This window comes from Mirounga angustirostris, unplaced genomic scaffold, assembly GCF_029215605.1.
Source record: "Mirounga angustirostris isolate CCGP_5_RB_7025 unplaced genomic scaffold, mMirAng1.0.hap1 SCAF_3, whole genome shotgun sequence".
NCBI lineage: Eukaryota > Metazoa > Chordata > Mammalia > Carnivora > Phocidae > Mirounga > Mirounga angustirostris.
Genome location: NW_026991711.1, coordinates 173,644,780 through 173,666,984, shown reverse-complemented (window position 1 = coordinate 173,666,984; position 22,205 = coordinate 173,644,780). Strand labels below are relative to the sequence as shown.

The window sequence follows — 22,205 nt, the reverse complement described above, 5'->3', positions numbered from 1 at the left end:
TAGACATTTTTTCCATAAGTTGGTATTATCTTTTCTGATCAGAGGAACAAGACTTATTAGACTGTCTTTTTAATATTCAAGATCTGCTGAATAAAGGGAAATTAATTATTATGATACTGTATTCTAGGACTACCTATTCTGACAGAAGGGTAATATCACCCTTAAAGAACGTGGTTCCTCACCCTTATTCATTCTTTAACCAGATGAGAAGGAGGCTAAAGATAGTAGATCATTTGTTTCCAGAATTATTTTTACTTAGAGGGCTATATTGTTATACAGTCTTCAATTTTTAATTAAGCAAAAATCTAGCTCTAGCTGCATTTTCCTTCTTTGTGAGCTTATAACTCTTCTCTTGATTTCCCTCCAGGTCCTGAGTACATTTTTCCCTCCAACATTGAGCCTGAACCTAAAGATCTCACAGTTGGGGTTGCCCTGCATGGGGTCACAAAGATCTATGGCTCGAAAATTGCTGTTGATAACCTCAATCTGAACTTTTATGAAGGACACATTACTTCATTGCTGGGGCCCAATGGAGCCGGGAAAACTACTACAATGTATGTTACTTTTTGAACACTTATTGTTGTGGAAGCATATTACTTAATATTTCCTCAACTCTTTCATAAAGAATAATGTTATTACATCTCCCAGATGGATTAAAATAGCTCAATTTGTTTACTATAGAATGTAGTCTAAATCATAGGTCCCAAGCTGTGAGCTCAAAGGCCAGATCAGACCCACCTAGTACTTCTTAAAATGTTTAACTCAGTGCCAGTATTTTAAAATGGAGAAATGTCCCAATAAAAAGAAATGTTCTTGACATTTCTTGGATAATAGGAAGTTCGGACAACATTGGGTCCACAGTCCTAGGTAGGGACAATTGGTTGGGACTTACAGGTGACTGTTCTCTTAAAGGGAACATCTGCTTTCTGATATATTCCTGTTCCCCACAAATCTGCACTGTCTCATATGCCCAGTCTGTTCCATTTATTTGCATTTCTATTCTGGCCCATGTATAATTTTGAGTTTACACACTCTGCTATAAACACACTCAGCCCAGCTGCTCCTTGCTTGATTCATGAAGAAAGAAAAGAATCACCAGCCATCAGATATAGTTCAAAAAGGCTAGGAGCAGTACATGGGCTGTTCTTTCTCACTCTTCATTTAACTAGCATTTTCCTGTGTCCAAAAGGAGAAGAGATTCAAATGTTTTTAAAGTGACATTCTTTTGAATTTTTTTGTGACTCACCACCAATGCTCCACATGGCTTCGCTGGAAGTCAGTGCTAAGATGACGTTGCTGCCCTGGCCCTTGTTTGAGAAAGTGTCAGTTGCTAGATATCCTATTTAGTATCATCATAAGTAAGCTCAGTGACTGCCAAAATATATTCAAATTAATTTTTCTTTTGTAAATAAGAGGGGACAAAGGAAGGTTATGAAATGAGTGAATGTGTGCAGTTGCTCTTATTTATATGGCCTGTTTAAATTCAAAGTTGGCTTTCTAGTGAGCATACAGTGCTTAAAAACAGGATTTCTAATAGGCAATAAAAGACCAATGAAAAAAAGAGATGGAGAAGGCTTTTGAAGAGGATGTAATTTTAGCTGAGAAAGTCTCAATTTTATTCTTCTGAATATAAAGAATGAAGTATATTGTTTGTAGTTCAATGTGTTTTTATGGGAAGAATTGCATATAATATCGATGCCCTATTTAATCCACGGTAGTCATTTAAGGTCTATTATGCACAAGGTACAAGATACTAGTTAGGTACTAAAAGAGAGAGTGGTGAGAAAATAGGTCCTTTGCCAGACTCGTGGAGCTTACATTTTATTGGAGAAGAGGGATATTAAATAGTTTCCCGGTCTACTAACCATCTGAAAGATGATGAGCAATCATCTGATAAGATAGAGAATAATCACAGTGTAGAGAAAGAGACTGAAGGTGACCGATGTTCACATGGGAAGGTGAGTTAAGAGACTATGGTGGTCAGGAGCAAGTGGTGGTGTGGCTTGCACTGTGGTGTGGCTGGGAAAATGGGACATATGGGTGGAGGTAGAAAACAGAGATTGGAGGAGGATGCAAACACAACTTCTGGATCCCAGGCTTATGCAACCAGTATATAGGTTCATCATATGGTCAAAGAGGAACATCAGTGGGAACACGGGTTTGAGGGCAAAGATCCTGAATTAAGTTTTAAACATGTTGAATTTGAGGATCCTGTAAGACATCTCATGAAGAAGTGGCACTATCTGTTGGATGTATAGTACAAGCCTGGAACTGAGTGATGAGGTCTCGGCTAGAGTTAAAAATTTGAGACTCCATGACCTAGAGATACTATCTGATGCCAGGGAAGTGTGTGAGTTTGCTCAAGGAGAGAGTGTAGTTGCAATTAAAGTTTACAACCATGATCATCATTGTTACCATGGCCCCATCCCCATCATTGTCACTGGGTAGCATTTATGTAACGCTCTAAATAATTAAAAGCTTAAAAGTAATTTAATGTTTGTTCCCATTTAATACTATTTTATTTTATAGCTTGATCTTGCCTGAGGAAATACACTGTTAATATTGTTGGCTAATGACTGAGATACATTTAGCCCTAAAATTTAGCTTAAATGCTTGGTTGACACCTAATTTATCATTTCTTCATTTTCAGCTCCATGTTGACTGGGCTATTTGGAGCCTCAGCAGGTACCATCTTTGTTTATGGAAAAGATCTCAAAACAGACCTACACACTGTACGGAAGAACATGGGGGTCTGTATGCAGCACGATGTCTTGTTTAGTTACCTCACTACCAAGGAACACCTGCTCTTATATGGCTCCATCAAAGTTCCTCACTGGACTAAAAAGCAGCTGCACGAGGAAGTAAAAAGGTCAGTTATAGCAGCAACCAGGATGTGCATTGGTAACGCCTCTCAAAAAGAGGTCAAGCTATGGTAATAATGCCAGTATGAACATTTGGTCACAAAACAATTAGTTTTTAGTTTTTCTACTTTTCTGGTATTGTATACATTTTATGTCGTTATCTTCACCAGCCAATTATTATACTGAAACTATATAAATCTCTTCATCTCAGGCTACCATGCTGCCCTAAATCCTCTGTTTCTAATAGCTACTATACCAGGCCAAGTCTCCTGACTGGACACCAGCCTTCTCCTCTCCCTTATATAGTTTATCCTTCAAAGAGCAGCCAGGGTGACCTTTTTAAATGGCAGATAAGACCATATAACTCCAGAGTTCAAAGTCCTCTATGGCTTCCCACCACACTCAGTGTGGAACTCCGTAATGTCCTTGTCAAGGCCAAGAGGCCCTACATGCCTGCCCCATCTCACTTCTGATGTCATTTCCTTCCACTCTCCCCCCATTCACTGTGCTCTGGGCACACTGGCCAAGTCACAGGCTGGCTTATGTTCTGGTCACAGGGCTTCTCACTTACTGTTTCCTCTACTTAGAGCAGCCTTCCCCAAACAGCCATTTGACTCACACCTCCACTTTCCTGGTCTCTGATCAAATGTCACCTTCTCTGAGGGGATGACCATATATAAAATAGATGCTTAAAATAGCATGCCCCAGGCAATCCTTATCTCATGTACCCTGCTTTATGTATTTTTTATTGCACTTGTCACCACTTGGCAAATTATAAGCTTACTTGGGAATATGTTTCTTGACTAAATTTTATCTGCATCCCTCCTGATACATACACACACTAGAACCTAATCTCCTTATGAGTAGGAATATCATCTTCTCACTGCTTTCCTCTAGAAGCTAAAATGGTCTGGCACAAAACAGGCAGGCCCTCTGTAAATATTTTTCAGAGAAACAAATTAAAAAATGAGCCATATATTCCCTGGTGGTGTTTTCTGGGTATTAACTTTGTGCCTCCAACTAAATGATAAACAATAAAAAAAACTATATCATGAATCCTCAATAGTGTATTGCACCTTGCTGAGCACATAATAGTTGCTTAGTAAAGACCTATTAGTTAAAGTGCTTATTGTATTTTTTCAATATTCAAATATTTTATCTGTCAAAAATAACCACCATACATTATTTTTGAAGGACACTAAAAGATACTGGACTGTATAGCCATCGTCATAAGAGAGTTGGAACATTGTCAGGAGGAATGAAGAGGAAGTTATCCATATCTATAGCTCTTATCGGTGGATCACGGGTAGTCATTTTGGATGAACCATCCACTGGAGTTGACCCATGTTCTCGCCGAAGCATTTGGGATGTTATATCCAAGAACAAAACTGGTATGAGTATCCTCTTATAACTTCTGCACCCAGCAGGCCTAAATTTGCCCTCTGGGATGCATGCAACCAACTTTACGCCTTTTCTGTTTCAAAGCTCCATTAAGAGTCTCAGATGGGGTCTTCCCCTTCCCAATTCTTCTCTTCCCACCACTAAATTTCTGGGTCAGTTAGTTAATATCCATGTAGTTGAACATGGTGAGTTGAACACTTCACTGGCCCTTCTGAGAGCATGCACATCTGATAGAAGTCCCAAATTCTGCCTCCAGGAGCTTAGAATCTAATTAGAGATACCAAACATACACAAACGAAAATAAACTGAAAACAGACTAAACAAGTGCTAACAGGATGTGAAGCAAAGAAGCAATCAGAGTAGAGTGGATTAATCAGAGAGGAATATTCAAAAAGTTTTTAAAATTATTGCTTCTTTATAGTGAAGAAAGTGGGGGAGAGAGACAGAAACAGAGACAGAGGAAAAACGAAGACAAGGGAGCAAACTAAGGAAGGAGTTGCTAACATGCACACTCTAAATGATGGACATTTAGCCGTACGGCACGGCAAATGCTTATTCGCTGCCAACGTATAAGAAAACAGCCCTAGATATTTAGTAACACCCCTTCTGAATTTCTCTTTGTTTATTCTGAAAGCTCCTTCTGGTCAGTTTTTCAGTTAGCTCATAAAATGTGCCTCTTCTCCTCATAAATCTCAGGATTTACTTGTGCGAACTCTGTAGATCTCGGGAACTGTGTCTTAATTTTTCATTCTCAGTTGTTCTCCTCTGTATTTTCAAGCCAGAACAATCATTCTGTCGACGCACCATTTGGACGAAGCTGAAGTGCTGAGTGACCGCATCGCCTTCCTGGAGCAGGGCGGGCTGCGCTGTTGTGGGTCACCATTTTACCTCAAGGAAGCATTTGGTGATGGGTACCACCTCACGCTCACCAAGAAAAAGGTTTGTAAGAGAGAAAATACACCTCATTATAGAGTCATAAATTAATTTTTGTGTGAAATGGAGGCAGAATCTCTCCAACCTTATTAATTGCTAAAATTCATCATTAATATGCTAGTTTCATGTTTCTCAAACTTAAGGGAGCATCAGAACACCTGGAGGTCTTGGTTGAACCCAGATTCCTGGCCTCACCCCAAAAGTCTCTGATTCATTAGGTCTTAGATGGGGCTTCACAGTTGACTACATTTCTAACAAAAGCCCAGGTGATGCTGATGCTCCTGGTCTGGTATCTCACAACGAGAACCAGGTCACTAGGTTTTTACCTTAGGATATAGATCCTTTTTTTAGAGGATCTATATCCTAAAGTTACTGATGGAGGATCAGCCTTTTAGTTTCCCTAGCATTTCAGTCTATAAGGCTAAAAATTAGATTTTTTGCATTAAAGCAAATAAAGAGAATATGCAGTTGTGTATGCACCTTCTCGTCAGTACCCCTCAAGTGGCAATGTGAAGACTAACTCAGGCCAATGGTGCTTTGACATCTTTGAAGAACAGCTGCTGACTAAGGACCCCGTGCCACCTAAAAATAGCATATGATTATCAGTACTGTGCAAGATGTGTATGCCATTAGGTTGGCTTTGACTACAATCATTTATTTTATATCTGAACATCCTGATGTGACTTCCAAATAAAAAGCAGTTTATTTTTATATTCATTAATTCATTAAGAAATATATATATATTAGGTGTGTATTATGCCTTAGTGTGTGCTCAAGTCACTGTTCTAGACCTTGGTGATACAGCAGCGGACTGATGATATTAAAATCTCTACCCTCATGGAGTTTATATTCTGATAGAGTGTGGGGAATTCAGATAATACCATTGTTAAGTGTATTATTAAGTCTATTATTGGGTGATAAATGCTGTGGGTAGAAATAAAGCAGAGGGGGAATAGGGAATGCCAAGTGGTGCCGTTTTATGAAGGGTAGGAGAAGGGTCTCTGAGAAGATGACAGTTGAGCAAGAGTTAGGGCTTGGGAGAGAAGGAGCCATGTCATTATCTGGGGGCAAAGGAACAACAATTGAGAAGGCCCTGAGGAGGGTGTGCCTGAGGGCAGAACACTCCCACAACACAAAGCAGCTGTTGTGGCTGGAGTAGAGCAGATGAGCGGGCAGTGAGTAGTGGGCAGTGAAGCCGGAGAAGGGACGGGGGCAGGCGGGAGAATGGAGCCCGTAGAACAGTGACTTGGGACAGGGAGCCATTGGAGGAGGGATGTGTCATCTGACTCAGGTCTGGGTGGCCTGAAAGAGTCTCACCACCCTCTGATGAGGACCCTTGGGCATCACTGTGGTGTGAGGACAGAGGAGTGGTAACCTCTGGTTTTGTCCCTAGAGTCCAAACCTAAGTGCAAATACAACATGCGACACGACGGCCGTGACAGCAATGATCCGATCACACCTCCCTGAAGCCTACCTCAAGGAGGACATCGGGGGAGAGCTGGTGTATCTGCTTCCTCCATTTAGCACCAAAGTCTCAGGGGCCTACCTGTCACTCCTGAGGGCACTGGACAATGGCATGGGTGACCTCAACATCGGGTGCTACGGTATTTCAGACACCACCGTGGAAGAGGTGAGTTTCTTCTTTTTGAAGCTGATATAACTTGCTGTTCCCTGAGAATAAATATGCACGTTCTTTAAAAATAGAAAATAAATATTTTAAATAAACCTTTCACAGCATCAGAAAATCTTCAAACTATCTCAGTACCGTTCTTATGTAAGAGTGACTTCTGAAAACAAAGACGTTTATCCAATTAGAGAACACGTATCTTTCACATACCGAAGTGTTTATGTAGAGGGGGTGGGGGATGACTGAAACAGAGGAAGGGGGTTAAGAGATACAAACTTCTAGACATAAAATAAGTAAGTCACAGAGATGAAAAGTACGGCACAGGGAATATAGTCAGTAATACTGTAATAAAATTGAATGGTTAAAAAAAATGTTCACTCAAAGTCACTTTTAAAAATATTTAAAGTCACACTTGTTTGTCTCAATAAATGTGATAAAAATTCAAAATCAAACTTGAGCTTAGGAAGTAGAAAGGACGTGCATGTTTTATGTTAATGAAGTGTTCTGGCTTCTCTTTCTAGGTCTTTCTGAACTTGACTAAACAGTCACAAAAAAATAGCAGGATGAGTCTTGAGCACTTAACACAAAAGAAAATTGGAAATCCTGGTGCCAATGGCATCTCAGCTCCCGATGATTTATCTGTGAGCAGCAACAGTTTTACAGACAGAGATGGTATAAATCTAATGTGCATGTTTTGCTTAATTCCCATAAATGACGTGAAGGAGAAAATCACAGGGCAAAAATTCAGCTTGACATTTTCTTTCTAAATTCAAAAGGAGTAAAGAAATACAAGCTTTCTTTTTTTAATACAGCAAGTATTTGTTAAATGAAATCAAATTCTCTATTTCAAAAATATTTCAAAGAATGGGAGAGAACTTGCTTGTTAGGGTGGTGGTGTGTACTCCTTATACCTGCCGAAATTCATTTTCAAGGTGTTTACTAAGTTTCAGATTTGTGTTAGACAAGTTAAAATCCTTCCTGTAAATGCTGCTGTCCAGTAATGGACAAAATTACCTTGTAGCTGACTCACTGCTATTAAACATATTCAGCAGAGGAGTCATCGGAAAAAAGTTATAAAAAAAGAGTCATCACTCTTTATGGGGACTTATTGGGAAACATGTCTAATCTTTCCCTTCTGTGAACAGTTCAGGTGATGAGAATATTCAGGCTCTGAGGAAATGCTTTTGGGGAAGGGTCTCAGATTTGATGAAGTCAGACTCAATGGCTAAGAACCTATAATAATAGGTTCCCCCCCACCCACCCAATTCCTCACACAAGACATATTTGAAAAATTGTGCTTCTTGATATGACTTTGAGGAATTGGCCTCTTTTGAAAATAACTTTTATCCTCTTATTCCCTTTCTGACAGTTAATTTCTGCCTTTGGAAACACTATTTACTTAAGGAAGCATATAGTAAAATGATGTATAAATTATGGAATAGTCATTTCAACAGTTTGCTTAACTTGGAAAAAATCTCTAGGAACAGAACTTTTAATTAAACATTCGCCTGGCTCTAAAACTTAGAAAAGATCATCTCTGATGTTTGCATAGTTCTGGAACTTGGGAGTCTCATTTGTCCTCTGCCACATTCCTCATTTATCATCTTTTGGGGAATATAATTGTCGAGCCCATGTAATTGAGGACTTTGATTAGAAAGTGGTCATCTGGGGGCACCTGGGTGGCTCAGTCATTAAGCGTCTGCCTTCGGCTCAGGTCGTGATCCCAGGGTCCTGGGATCGAGCCCCGCATCAGGCTCTCTGTTCAAAAGGGAGCCTGCTTCTCCCTCTCCCACTCTGCCAGCTTGTGTTCCCTCTCTCACTGTCTCTCTCTGTCAAATAAATAAATAAAATCTTAAAAAAAAAAAAAATGAAACCTTCCTTAAAAAAAAAAAAAAAAAAGAAAGTGGTCATCTGCTTCAGGAAGTAAATGTTATGTATTTGCCTCTGCATTTGTCTCATAATTTGAAACTATTCTTCAGTCAAAATGTTTCCCTCACTGACATTATCTTTTAGCAGGCACATTTGCTCCATTTGATACACCTGTAAGTCATCCACATGTAATTTCTCAAGAAACAGAAAAGCATACTAATTAACTTAAAATATTCAGCTCCTACAATTCCCCTTTGCAGAGATATGAGTTTGCATTTAAACTTGTTCACTCTGTTTAATTGGAATTCATTTTAAATTAAGCAGCTTTGTATTTTTCCTTATCAGCTAAATGAAGATCATGATTTTTTGTGCTGCATAATTTGTGATGGAGAATTAAAACTATCCACAGAGTTGACAGTCATCTTATCTCATGTAGAGGAGTGCTCAGCGGCAGGCCCTCGGAGAGAATGTAACATTTTTAGGGAGGGCTATGGAATTATCAGTTGTAAGAGCACGATAGAGGAAGCAACAGTTTATGGCTTCCGTGGCTCCTCTTATGTTCAGAAGCCAGGGAATTTTTCTCCACACCTGAAGAACATTTCACGGGGTTGGGGGTAATGTAGACATTTTTTTCCAATGAGTTCTTTTTTTGTGACTCTGGTGGTAAAAATGGAGTTTTGAAATGCCATATATAATCAGTCCAGATGTCTAAAGAGAATGTAATGAATGAATGTTTGAACTAGAATCACACTTTGGAGGAGAGCATTTCCCTTTTCCCAAGTGTAAGGAGAATTCACAGGACCTCACCTTAGAATGAGAGCCAGTTAGGCTTATAATCACTAAGTTACCCACAGTAGGAATGAGTTTTTAGACTAGGCAGATGTTTTGGTTGCCATTTATCTTCTTTTTTTAAACTGAAGTTACACGTTGTATTAGTTTATGTCATATTAGTTTCACGTGTTGGTTTCTGTTTATCTTATTTGAATTTAGTCTCCTGATAGAAGCTATCTCTTGAGTATCAGTAATTAGCAATACATACCTAGCAGGCATTGAGACTTTGGAGATCGGGGACAATATTCATTTATCAAATTGTGGATCTCTCCTTTTGACGTGTAAAATGATTATGTATGTATCTACTAATGTTTTGTACATAGTGATTTATAATTTACAAAGCATTTTACATAAAACTCTATGACTTGGAGAGGCTCAGGCCCAAAGTTTAAAAAAGAAGAGCTGAACCTCATATCAGAACCTTTAAAATACAAGCTATTCCTACCACATCACATTATACCATCCACCCATGGTTTTTGAAGTTACCTTGTAATGTGATTTATCATGTTTCCCAGAACCATATCAAACCTCTCTCTCTCTCTATTTCTCTCCACCCCCCACCTTTTTTTAATCAGACAAAATCCTGACGAGGGGAGAGAGGTTGGGTGGTTTTGATCTGTTACTGAAGAAGATCATGGCTATCCTCATTAAGAGGTTCCACCACACCCGCAGGAACTGGAAAGGTCTCATTGCTCAGGTTATCCTCCCCATCGTCTTTGTCACCACTGCCATGGGCCTTGGCACACTAAGAAATTCTAGCAACAGTTATCCAGAGATCCAGATCTCCCCATCTCTCTACGGTACCTCTGAACAGACAGCCTTCTATGCGTAAGTTTCTCTCCTTTAAAACATCTCCCCAGTGCCTCCAGATGTGCGGCTGTGCCCCCATGACTGCAATGCTGAAGAATAAAGAATTATGAGGCGCTGTACCTGATTCTGCCAAAGGAATGGACAGTTTTGATTTATTGCAACATGACACTTCTATTGCCAACGAATAACTTTTTAAGAGTTCCTGTGTTTGTCTGAAAGTAAATTTATTGTAGGTCTTTATTTTTAATGACTAGACTTTAATCAAGAAAGCCAGGCTAGGTGTAGCTTCCCAATCTGTTGTAATATATAGCAAATAATTTTTTAATGGCCTCATAAATATAGGATAGTAGGTCAGAATTCTGCATAATTTGGTATTATTACATATATACAATAGGTGATCACTAAATGTATGTAATGGTTAGGAAAATAACAAGGCAGCTGAAGAGGATATGTGCTGATTTTTTTCCATGATACTTATTTTTTTTCCTGATACTGAGTCTTTCTCGGGTTTTTAAGAAGACTATCCCATAGAGCATGTTTTATTTTTCCAAATTATTCATAAGTATGACTTTAATATGGAAGAGTAGTGGAGGATCACAAATTTGTTCCTATCCTTTACTATTATAGGAATTCTCACCCAAGCACACAAGCCCTGGTCTCAGCACTATGGAACTTCCCTGGCATTGACAACATGTGTTTGAACATCAGTGATCCGTAAGTGGCTCTCGGGTTTTTTTGTTTTCTTTTCCCTTTCTTTTTGACACTCCAGTTTGTGCATATACATGTGCATGTGTGGATGAATGGGTGTGTGTTGTAGGCTGGAGAAGTGCCGCCCCTGAGAGAGATCTGTATGGAACAGATTTTCTCTCTCCCCTCTAGTTCATTCCGTGGCTATGCTGTGCTGTAATAATAAACATTAGGGGCATTATAATTTGTAGCGTTCTCTCCTGTACGTATTTCCCTTTAACAATCACAACAACCCTGTGAATTATTAATCCCATTTTTAAGATGGAGAAACTGAGATTCATGAAGACTGAGATACTTGTCAAAAAACAATCTAGATTCTAAGTTGTGCAGCTAAAACTAAGACACAAGTCTTTGGACTCCAATCCCTGTCTTTGCGCTATGTAGTGTTTCCTATTCGAACTTCCAAGATGGTACATGGTGCATGTGAACCTGACATTGGTGCATTATTTTGCTAAAGTATCCCCTTCCTGTCAGAGGACAGGATGAAAGAGCAGAGAAGAAAGGGGTCAAAAAGCCCCATCCTGCCACATTAAAACAATTCAATGAGCTTTGGTTTCAACACTGTTCTATCATAAGTGTCCTCTCTTATCCCCTGTAAAATGTCAAATCATTTGAAAATGGTAGTGGAATGTATATTTGAGTTATGAAAAACCAGCAAACTGTACCTAAGACTGTACAACTGAATTTAATACCAAATACTCGCTTATATGCTCATACATAAACATGAGAACACACACATACCTCACTCATTTTTACTTGCAGAAGGTGTTTAAAGGAAGACAGTCTGGGAAAATGGAACACCAGTGGGGAACCTATCACTAATTTTGGTGTTTGCTCCTGCTCAGAAAATATCCAGGTAAGATGGAATTCCATTTCAGTGAAGTAGGAAAAAGAAAGGAATAAATATTGAAACTTGAAAGATCTATCCAGGTTACCAAAGAGTCAGTATAATTTCATTTTATGGAAGCTAGTAGCTCAGAGATGTGGAACAGGGCAGCTCAAAAATATTGCCTTTGAACTTCAGGTCACTGTTTTAAATCCATCTCAGAACAAATTTCCAAAGGTAGGTAATTCTATGACAGTCTTTGTGGAAACCAACTAAAAATGAATTTTTGGTCTCAGTTCAGTTCTAACCAGAAAGTTCTATGTTTCAGACAACAAAGCCACCACAACTGTCATATTTGAAAACAGAGTAAGACTGCCCATTTGGTGGTCAGCTATGAAGTCAGTAATGTGTAAGTCCAGAACAGAACTCCATTTGTCTCTAAGGAGCACCTCCAGCATGCAAGAAAAATCCACGGTCTGATAGAAACAGAAAAGATTATCCAGCCATCCCTTATGCCATCTGTATTTTATGGATACACACCTTACTTTTCTGGGCCTATCAATTCAACATACTTTTAAGAAAACCAAATTCACTGGGGAAATTAAAGATTGTTGAAGAGGAGAGGTTACTGCTAGTTTCTGAGAGTGACTTTGTGGTCAACTTACTTCCCCACAGTAGAGGAATCTAGCAATATTTTCTTAATAGCATTATATCATTGAACCTTGAACTCTTTGCACAATATTTTGGAATGAAATGTTTTCTGTAAATGCAACCTATTATTGTGTTCTCATGCAAGACAGTTACTACCAATGAAAGCAGGGATCCCACAAGCATCTTCTGGAATCCTTGCATATTTCAATACCAGCATTACCCAGTACTCAGAGTTTTCTAATCCCTCATTTAATCTGGCTAATTTCTGAAATTCTTAATGTATTTTATGTAGTTCACAGTAAGAGTCAACTAACTTAGTATTTAAAGTTGGAATCTAGATAAATTTCATTAATCAAAGGAAAAAATGAGAGAGAGAAAAAGCAAGAAACAGACTTTTTAATTATAAATAATCTGATGGTTACCAGAGAGGGTGGGGTGGGGGATGGGTGAAATAGGTGATGGGGATTAAGGATCTCACTTGCTGTGATGAGCACAAGGTGATGTATGGAACTGTTGAATCAATATATTGTATGCCTGAAACTAATATGACATTGTATACTAACTAACTGGAGTTAAAATAAAAACTTTAAAGAAATATATAAATAAATCACCAAATATGTATATAAAACTTTTGACAGTACCTAATACTGCTGAAGATATACATAAACTATGGGATCAGCAATTCCATTCGTATTATATTCCCATCAGAAGTGTGAATATGTTCACTAAGAGGCATATATTAGATATTCATAGAAATACTATTTGTAATAGCCACTCAGATTCCCACCAGCAGTAGAGTGGATAAATCAAATGTAATGGATTTTCACATTGGAATTCTATATACAGCAAAATGGGAATGCTTGATCTACAACTATACACATTATATGGAGGATTCTCACAAGTGAATGATGAGTGGAAAGAGCCAGATACAAGAGAATATACATAATACGATTCCATTTATATTAAGCGCAAGAACAGGCAAAACTATTCTGTGCTGGATACTTTGGGAGTGGTAGTGATTGGAAGGAAGCTTGATGAGAGGCCTTCTCCAGTACTTGCATTGTTTTGTTTCCCGATATGGTTTCTGGTTACAGGGGTGTGTTCAGTTTGTAAAAAATGCATCAAGAAGCATACTTATATGTGCTTTTCTGTATATATAATTCAACAAAAGATTAAAGTTAATAATTACATTGCATACATAAGGTGTCTATAACTGTGGAATCAGTAGCATTCTATAAATATGATCTAACTGTTGACCCAACTTGATGTGTAAGGTGAAATTCAGCATTCATTTTTTAGAGCAGTCTGCAACTTTATGCTCTCAGTGCACGTGTGGTGCTAGCCTCAGGCTCTGGGATATCATGTGAAGGGATGGAAGGAAAAACTGGAAAAATGCTAGGCTTCTCCCAAACTAAACTTCATGTCAGAGAAGCATGGGAAGCTTCAGTGAAAAGTAAGTGGTCAGGAAGTGCAGAAAGCTTATGAGCATAAAAATAAGTGGTTAAAACTAAGCTCTGAGGTTGGTTAATAGTGATGTACCAATGCATTTAATTTTGACAAATATGCAATGACAGTAATGTAAGATGCTAACGGGGAGAACTGGGTGAAGAGTATACAGAAACTCTATTAAATTTGCAATATACATACGTGTGCATATAGAACTATATAAGCAAATTTGCAATATAAACAAAATTTATTTTGGTATAACTTTAAATTTACATATGTAAAGGTTAGGTTTAGATTTATTTAACATTAAGTTATATAGTTTAGATGTATGTAAACTTGAGCTCCGACACTCAGGTTTGGTACCTTAAAAACGATACAATACAAACTCATCCACTGCTGTCCCCTGAGAACTTATGTCCCTTAATGTCATCTTTTCAATTCTGGGCAAACATTTTTTTCTTCCCTATAAACTATTGAGGGAATTTTGAGTTATCTTAGAGTTTAGTGTTATTCTCCATGCATATCAAACTTGTTAGTACAGTGAAAAGAAAATTGCACATTGGTTAAGTTGTATTCTTTTTGGCTTCAAGTGAGTCCTAAACATATGTATGTGTTCTATATAAATAATAACTACTCTAATTTCTTGGAATAGGAAGATGCCTTCCTTTTCAAAGCTCTTCAGAGTCAGAAGACAGTCTTATCACACTCTACCTGTTGCAGCAATAGACAAGTTGCGAGACCAAAACTTCTTGACATTGTCTATTTGATTTGCAAATCATCGAAGAACTTAATTTTTAACTTTATTTTTCAGGAGTGTCCTAAATTTAACTATTCTCCACCTCATAGAAGAACTTACTCTTCTCAAATAATTTACAACCTCACTGGGCACCGCTTGGAAAATTATCTTATATCAACTGCTAATGAGTTTATGCAAAAGAGGTAAAAATACTCTATAATATATTAATTTAGCATATCTTGCTTTCAAATTTTAATGGCAACTGCCTTCTGAACTTGAGACAATAGATGAAAATTTCTGGGGCACCTAGGTTGTTCAGTCGGTTAAGTGTCTGACTCTTGGTTTCGGCTCAGGTCATGATCTCAGGGTCTTGAGATCAAGCCCTGCATCAGGCTCCCCGCTCAGCAGGGTGTCTGCTTCTCTTCTCTCTCTTCCTCTGCTCCTCCCCCTGCTCATGCTTTCTCTCTAAAATAAATAAATCTTTTTAAAAAATAGATGAAAATTTCTATTGATCATTTACGTGGTTAAATTCTCTATTTTATCAAAACAGTCTTATGTGTGAAAATTCTTTAAAAAATATCAACCTCAGGTGCCTGGGTGGCTCAGTTGGTTAAGCGACTGCCTTCGGCTCAGGTCATGATCCTGGAGTCCCGGGATCGAGTCCCGCATCGGGCTCCCTGCTCAGCAGGGGGTCTGCTGCTCCCTCTGCCCTCTTCCCTCTCGTGGTCTCTGTCTCTCATTCTCTCTCTCTCAAATAAATAAATAAAATCTTTAAAAAAAATATCAACCTCCTCAAATTAAGACTCATTTTAAGAAATTAAAAAGCACTGAGGTTTTTTTGGGCTTCAAAAAATGTATTGTTAAACTTGTACATATTTTTTTTCCTTGAGACAAAAATGTTATTGACTAGATTAGGCCAATTTGGAGAGGTTTTTTTTTTTTTTTTTTTTTTTTAAACTGGATCCCAGGACCCTGGGATCATGGCCTGAACTGAAGGCAGACACTTAACCAACTGAGCCACCCAGGCATCTCCAGTTTGGAGAGTTTTAGGGCATGGCTTTAGGTGATAATTGACCTTAGTTCCAATATAAATATCTCAAATTTAGATTATGCTGTATGTGGATAAAACGTGTCCATGTATAGCAAGGCCGCAGGCTCATACCTAAGCCACCTAAAGGTTTGCCATGGGTGTAAGGTTGGTAGGCTTGTATTTGGGGTACTGTGGATGGATCTGGAGGACACTGTGTATGCTAAGTGAAATAAGCCAGACACAGAAAGGCAAATACTGCATGATCCCACTTGTATGTGGGATCTGAGATAGTCAAACTCACAGAAGCAGAGAGTAGAATGGTGGTTGCCAGGGTCTGGGGGTTTCGAGAAATGGGGAAATGTTGGTCAAGAGCTACAAAGGTTCAGTTATGCAAGATGAATAGATTCTGGAGAGCTAATCGAGAGCAATGTGACTGTGGTTAACAATACTGTATTGTATACTTGAAATTTGCTAAGAGGATGGATCTTAAGTGTTCTCACCACACACATACATACATGCACAGGCATGCATGTGCACACAAAAAGAAAATGGTAATTGTGTGAGGTGATGGATATTTTAATTAGCTTGATTGTGATTATTTCACACTATATACATGTATCAAAACATCACGTTGTACACCTTGAATATCTACAATTTTTATTTGTCAGTTATACCTCAAATAAGGCTGGAGGAGGGATAGTTGGTCATTTTGCAAATAGCTACTGTTTCATCCTTTCCTCTATCTCTTCCCTCTTTTATTTCTCAATGTGCACAAATTACTGATGTTCACTGTAAAATAATTAGGAACTACATATAAGCAGAAATAAAACCAGATATAACCACTATTGATTGTATATCCTTACAGAAATTTTCTAGACACAGATACATGTAAATATTTTCAACAAAATGAGGTTTATTATAAACAAACATTTCTAAAACCTGTTTTTTTAAAAAATAAACAATATACTGTAGTGTTCTTTGCATGTCAAAAATACAGCTCTATTGGGCGCCTGGGTGGCTCAGTCGTTAAGCGTCTGCCTTCGGCTCAGGTCATGATCTCAGGGTCCCGGGATCGGGCCCCGCATCGGGCCTCCTGACCAACGGGAAGCCTGCTTCTCCCTCTCCCGCTCCCCTTGCTTGTGTTCCCTCTCTCGCTGTCTCTCTCTCTCTGTCAAATAAATAAATAAAATCTTAAAAAAAAAATATAGCTCTATAACATCACATTTAGGATGATAGTCACAAGATTAGTCTAGTGTAACTGCACCATTGTTTGTTTAACAAACCTAATTTGGGACATCTAAACTAATCTCTTCTTAAAATTACTGTTTGAATTTTTTAGATCCATTTTTTATTTTTAAGAGACTATGAACTGATGAGTACCAGGCAATTATATAGGCACAATTCACCTACAGATACCCAGGAAGAGAAAAAGTACATAGCACCAGGGGACAAGCTAGGGGGAAAAGTCTGGAGAATCGAAGAAAACAGAGCCATTTGAAAAAATATGAGAACTGATCTTATATCACTTGAGTATTAAATCACTTCTTTAAAAAGTATTTTTAAGGGCTAAAATACTATGATTTTTGAGATGGTGCATGATCCAGTTAAGTTGAAGGAATTGGTTAGATTACATATCACTTATTTTCAGAATGATTACTCCATATTTGCAATCATTTAAAAGGACTTTTTACTTCTAGTTATAATGTACACTTTAGATTAAAATATGATAAGAGAAATCAATAAAAATGTAAAATATTTGCCAGGCAGTATTTATTTCATACTTTAAATGTGTTCCTAATGGAAAGAAAACATTGAGCCCTTGGTTAAACAATTTAGGTCCATTTATGAATATTTTCTCCTTTAAAAGAAATATAAATGTTGTTATTCTATATAGGTATGGAGGTTGGAGTTTTGGGTTGCCTTTGACTAAAGACCTTCGTTTTGATATAACAGCAGTTCCTGCCAATAGAACACTCGCTAAGGTAAATTATAACCTTTCTTCTGGAATGTCATACAAATGAGAATGTGAACTTGAAATGTTCAAGCATTTTCATGAGGCCAAAACAAAACATGGGTGCAATCAAGTTGAGAAGCTGTTTGGTAATACTTTCCCTGTAGGACCAGGGTTCAGTCCTGTGTATTTACCCCAGGGAAACACAAGCACCAGGGTACATATACAAAAATTTACATAGTAGTGTTTCTCATATTAGCCAAAAACACAACCCCAAATGTCCATATACAGTAAAATAAATGAATTGTTGTGTATTCATTCAATAGAACTTTCAGCAATGAAATGAGCTCAGTTCCATACAAGCAGGTAAATATCCCAAACATTACTAATAAGCAAAAGAAAAAACAAAAAGAAACACTTAACTATGATTGCATATGCCATAAACTTTAAGAGTAAGCAAAACTCGATCATATTGTTTAGAGAGAATATCATGATTTTGAGGGACACAGAGAATCCCGGAGAAGATGTTCTGGCTGCTGGCAGTTTTTGTTCCTCAACTTGAGTGATGGTTCAATGGGCGTACTCCTTTTATAATTTTTTATTAAGCTATACATTAAAGTTTTATGCATATTTCTTTACGTATGTGTCATATATGGTTATCCTTGTTTCTTACAGAACATGGTTACTTAACAGAATTTGATGGAGTTAAATACTCCTATTGGCTTTCCTTTTTTTTTTTTTTTTAAAACTAGATCACACCTATGCTTTGAAACAAGCTAGAGTCACAGACTCACACATATATGATCTATAGGAGTCTGAGGAATTTTAAACCATCCTTCACATATTTCTCATTTGGTAGTAAGAGACATATATAGACTTGGGGGAAGTAGAGAAACTAATATTTATTTAGTAACTGTGATAAGCCAAGGACTAGAATCACCCGTTACACAAACTACCCGATTACATCCTCACAACATTCCTATGAGATAGATATTATGGGGCCTATTTTAACCGATTTTCCTAAGGTCATATAGAAAGTAGACAGTAGAGTTGGAGATTTGAATGCCCTCCCCGCACCATTTGTTCCTTTTCTTTCTCTCTCCACACACAGAGTCAACATTCTTGCAACAAAGAGTTCTAATATTAAATAACTTCTCTCATGTAATTTTAAATTATCAACTGGGTTTCTTGAATTGAAACACAGCAGTATTTTAAAACGCTCTGTTTTTGACAGAGAAGGTAAATACCATAACTCACTTCCGTGTGGGTTATAACTAGGAATGGAAAGTTAGTGCTAGAATCTCCAGATTATCAGTCTTTTTGCTAAGGACACAATGTTTGTGTATGTATTTAATTTCTTTGTACAGCCTGGCCTAGATGCCATTTGTTGTTATTATTATCATTATTGAGGATGCCTTAGCTGTAGTCCCAGAATCCCTATACACTCACTAGCCACAGAGATGGAGATATTAACGATTTCTCCAGTTTATTTCCAGTTTTGCCTATGGAGAAGGTACAGAGTAACTAATAACTTACTGCTATCACACAGGGGAAACAAAATGTTTTTCCCAATCTCTGCCCATCTCTAAATTGGAAACATAGAGGTGTGTAGTCAACACTCTGGGGAATGGTTCTAATCTTCCAAGATAAAATAAGTTATTGGGAAATTGGTGCTCTTCTTTTAAATATAAATTCTGTGGGCTGTCAGATGTAAAGGCAACCTAATTTATTTGAACACAATATTGATCTTGCCTCCTGTTGGAATTTAACAGGTATGGTATGATCCAGAAGGCTATCACTCACTTCCAGCTTACCTCAACAGCTTGAATAATTTCCTCCTGCGAGTTAACATGTCAAAATACGATGCTGCCCGACATGGTAAAGTTACTTCTGCAGAAGCTTCTTATATTGCAACTTTTGCCTCTCTCCATTTAAAAATGCATGTTAGATCCCGTTTCCTCCAGGTATTTTATGGTATCTAAATCACAGATCTTTAAAAGGAGTCTGAAAGTACTACCAGATGGAACATTCTGGATAATCTCCTTAACCTCGGGTTAATTTAGTTTCCTCATTTATCAAGTTAGGATAATGCTTACTTCATCCTTATTGCTGCTCTCACATCTAGTAACTACAACTCATAGGAAAATATTTTATTTCTATTTATTTGTATATAGGCTAAGAAATTAAAAATACTTAAATGTTAATAATTCTAAACATGAAGCCAGAACTTTTAAACTAAAGAGTTCTGCACCTGACCCAAACTGTTGCCATTAATTGAGCACTTACCATATGGTATGTGCTTTATATGAAATATTGCTAATCCTTAAAAACAGCCTTTCAGGATGAATATTATTGGTCTCTGCTATTATTTCTCTAGGGCTCAGAAGTGAGATTTGAACTCAGGTCTGTCTGACTCCTGCCTCTTCATTTTTCTAATACTTCTCTGAACTCAGCCAGGTCTCCTTCCATTGGATTTTCCAGGAGGCATCCACATAGTTTTCAAAACAGGGTTTGGGATTTGAAAGAGACTGATTTACTTTTTTCTAATTCAATTACTATTCTCAAACCATTTCATCTTCTTAAGCCTGCTCAAATTATTTTCCCATAGTGATCCTAAAAATTAATAATAATTGGAGAAAAATGAGTAACCTATTTGCTGGTCAAGACTGAGTTTCTAGTCAAATAAACAGGCTAACAAATAGCCCTATTAAATAGAAAAAAAGACACAACATATCTTTCAGAAATGCCAACATCTGTTTTTCTTTCATCTCCTTACTGTTGGGCAAAATAGTGTGTCCTAGGTATTCTGCTGATTGTAGAAGTAAATTGCAGAGTCAAATACTCATTCTAGCAAGAGAATCCTTGAGTCTTCATTTTAGAGACAACAGTATTTTCTTCCCAACTACTTTGGCATTTTCCTAGCAGGAGGAACCATGAAGAAAATAACAAGACTGATAGATGGTCCTTAGATCTAGAGCATCAATAAAGGGCATAGTCAAAAGCAGCAAATTAAATTAAATGGTGACTAAAGCCGGATGGGTTTAGTATAACCTGGTTTGAAATATGATGGAACACTTGACTTTTGGTAGGATGTCTTCATCAGAACAAAGGGTGTTTGTTTCTGTGACAGATAATGAAAGTATAAGAGCTGTAGAAATGCTAAATAGGTGAGAACAAGAGACCAATGCCACTTTTGGAGAATCGGCTTTTGAAACCTGTGTCCAGGTTTCATTTATTGGTAGTATTCTTTGCCAAGACCAAAGCAATCTGGATCACTCTGGACTCTAGCAGGCTTGTTGTGGTTCCTAGCACTGCATTTTTTAAGTTACAGAATTTAAAGAATTAAGGATTCTGGAACATAAACTTTATATTGACCCTAAAAGGAAATTTATATTTTAGGTTTAAAAATAAGGCTTAGTTTGAGTTATATGGCAATTAGTAGTAATGTGCCATATATATATATATTTTTTTTTTTTTTTTTTCCTTAACTTTTCTTGTGTAGACTCATGAAAGTGATAGCTTTCCACCCTCTTGGGAAGGAGTTTGATTTTCTTCAAAGAAGAAATCATGTCACCCTAAAATACTTTTATTGTTTTTTTAATGCCTGTATGGGGCCTGCCATGGTAATACTGTCTTTAAAAATCAACTCAATTACTCTCCTGCCTTCTCCCTCCCCCAATGACACTAGCTGTTTTAAGGCAAGTTTGTTGAATTCTGAATGAATTGGGATTTTGCTTAGCTGTAAAATTGATTTACTTTTAATTCTATAATGCTAGTAAATATCTTTTAATTAGTTTTCCTTTGCGATGTCAATATCTATTATTTTCATGGGGTTCCCTCTAGTGGTTAATTTAACATGAAACTTGTTTTCTTCTCAAACAATATAGGTTTGCTTGTTTTCTCTAACAAATGTTCTACAACTACGCTCTTTTCCAAATATACTGACATACCATTCCCTCCACCCTCATGTTCGTTCTAACCCTTTATTGCATTAATATTAATGGTCAATGGGAAGCATCTCATTTTAGGTTGACAACTTATAGAGACAACAGAAACAAATAATGTGTTGTTTTTAATGTATATTGTATATGGGGGACATCATTGAAATTTTAAGATTCAATTTGATTTAATAAGTATTCATTGACTGATCACTGTACTCCAGACATTATGCTGGTTGCTATAGAATCCACAGAGAAGATTTCCATATGCATCCTTAACTCTAATGCATTTACTTGAGCTTTCTGCTAAAAATATGTATAAAACAATTGGTTCAGCAGCATTTTTCATAGTGGAGTAAATGCATTTGCAAAGATTCCTCTGGTGAAATAGAGTAAATTCTTGATTCTGAAATACCAAGCAGAAATAAAAGAAATGTTTTCCCCCTGCCTATATTATAGTTCGGCAATAAGGTTTAACTAGGGCCCCAAGGAAAACTGAATCTCAGTAAAACAGAGAGACCATTAATTTACACAAAAGATAAGAAAAC

The 22,205-nt window shown here is 37.4% G+C and overlaps 1 protein-coding gene across 1 annotated transcript in view; it reads left to right on the top strand.

The window, feature by feature from the left end:
• The window catches only part of ABCA12 (ATP binding cassette subfamily A member 12), a 169,646-nt gene that overhangs the window by 124,947 nt on the left and 22,494 nt on the right, over positions 1 to 22,205 (top strand). Inside the window, exons 28-39 of the mRNA XM_064585792.1 lie at positions 368 to 554; positions 2,651 to 2,869; positions 4,056 to 4,252; positions 5,041 to 5,201; positions 6,589 to 6,825; positions 7,344 to 7,494; positions 10,098 to 10,350; positions 10,960 to 11,046; positions 11,842 to 11,935; positions 14,814 to 14,941; positions 17,663 to 17,750; positions 19,492 to 19,597. Coding sequence (XP_064441862.1) covers positions 368 to 554; positions 2,651 to 2,869; positions 4,056 to 4,252; positions 5,041 to 5,201; positions 6,589 to 6,825; positions 7,344 to 7,494; positions 10,098 to 10,350; positions 10,960 to 11,046; positions 11,842 to 11,935; positions 14,814 to 14,941; positions 17,663 to 17,750; positions 19,492 to 19,597 — 1,908 coding nt within the window. The remainder of the gene's footprint in view (positions 1 to 367; positions 555 to 2,650; positions 2,870 to 4,055; positions 4,253 to 5,040; positions 5,202 to 6,588; positions 6,826 to 7,343; positions 7,495 to 10,097; positions 10,351 to 10,959; positions 11,047 to 11,841; positions 11,936 to 14,813; positions 14,942 to 17,662; positions 17,751 to 19,491; positions 19,598 to 22,205) is intronic.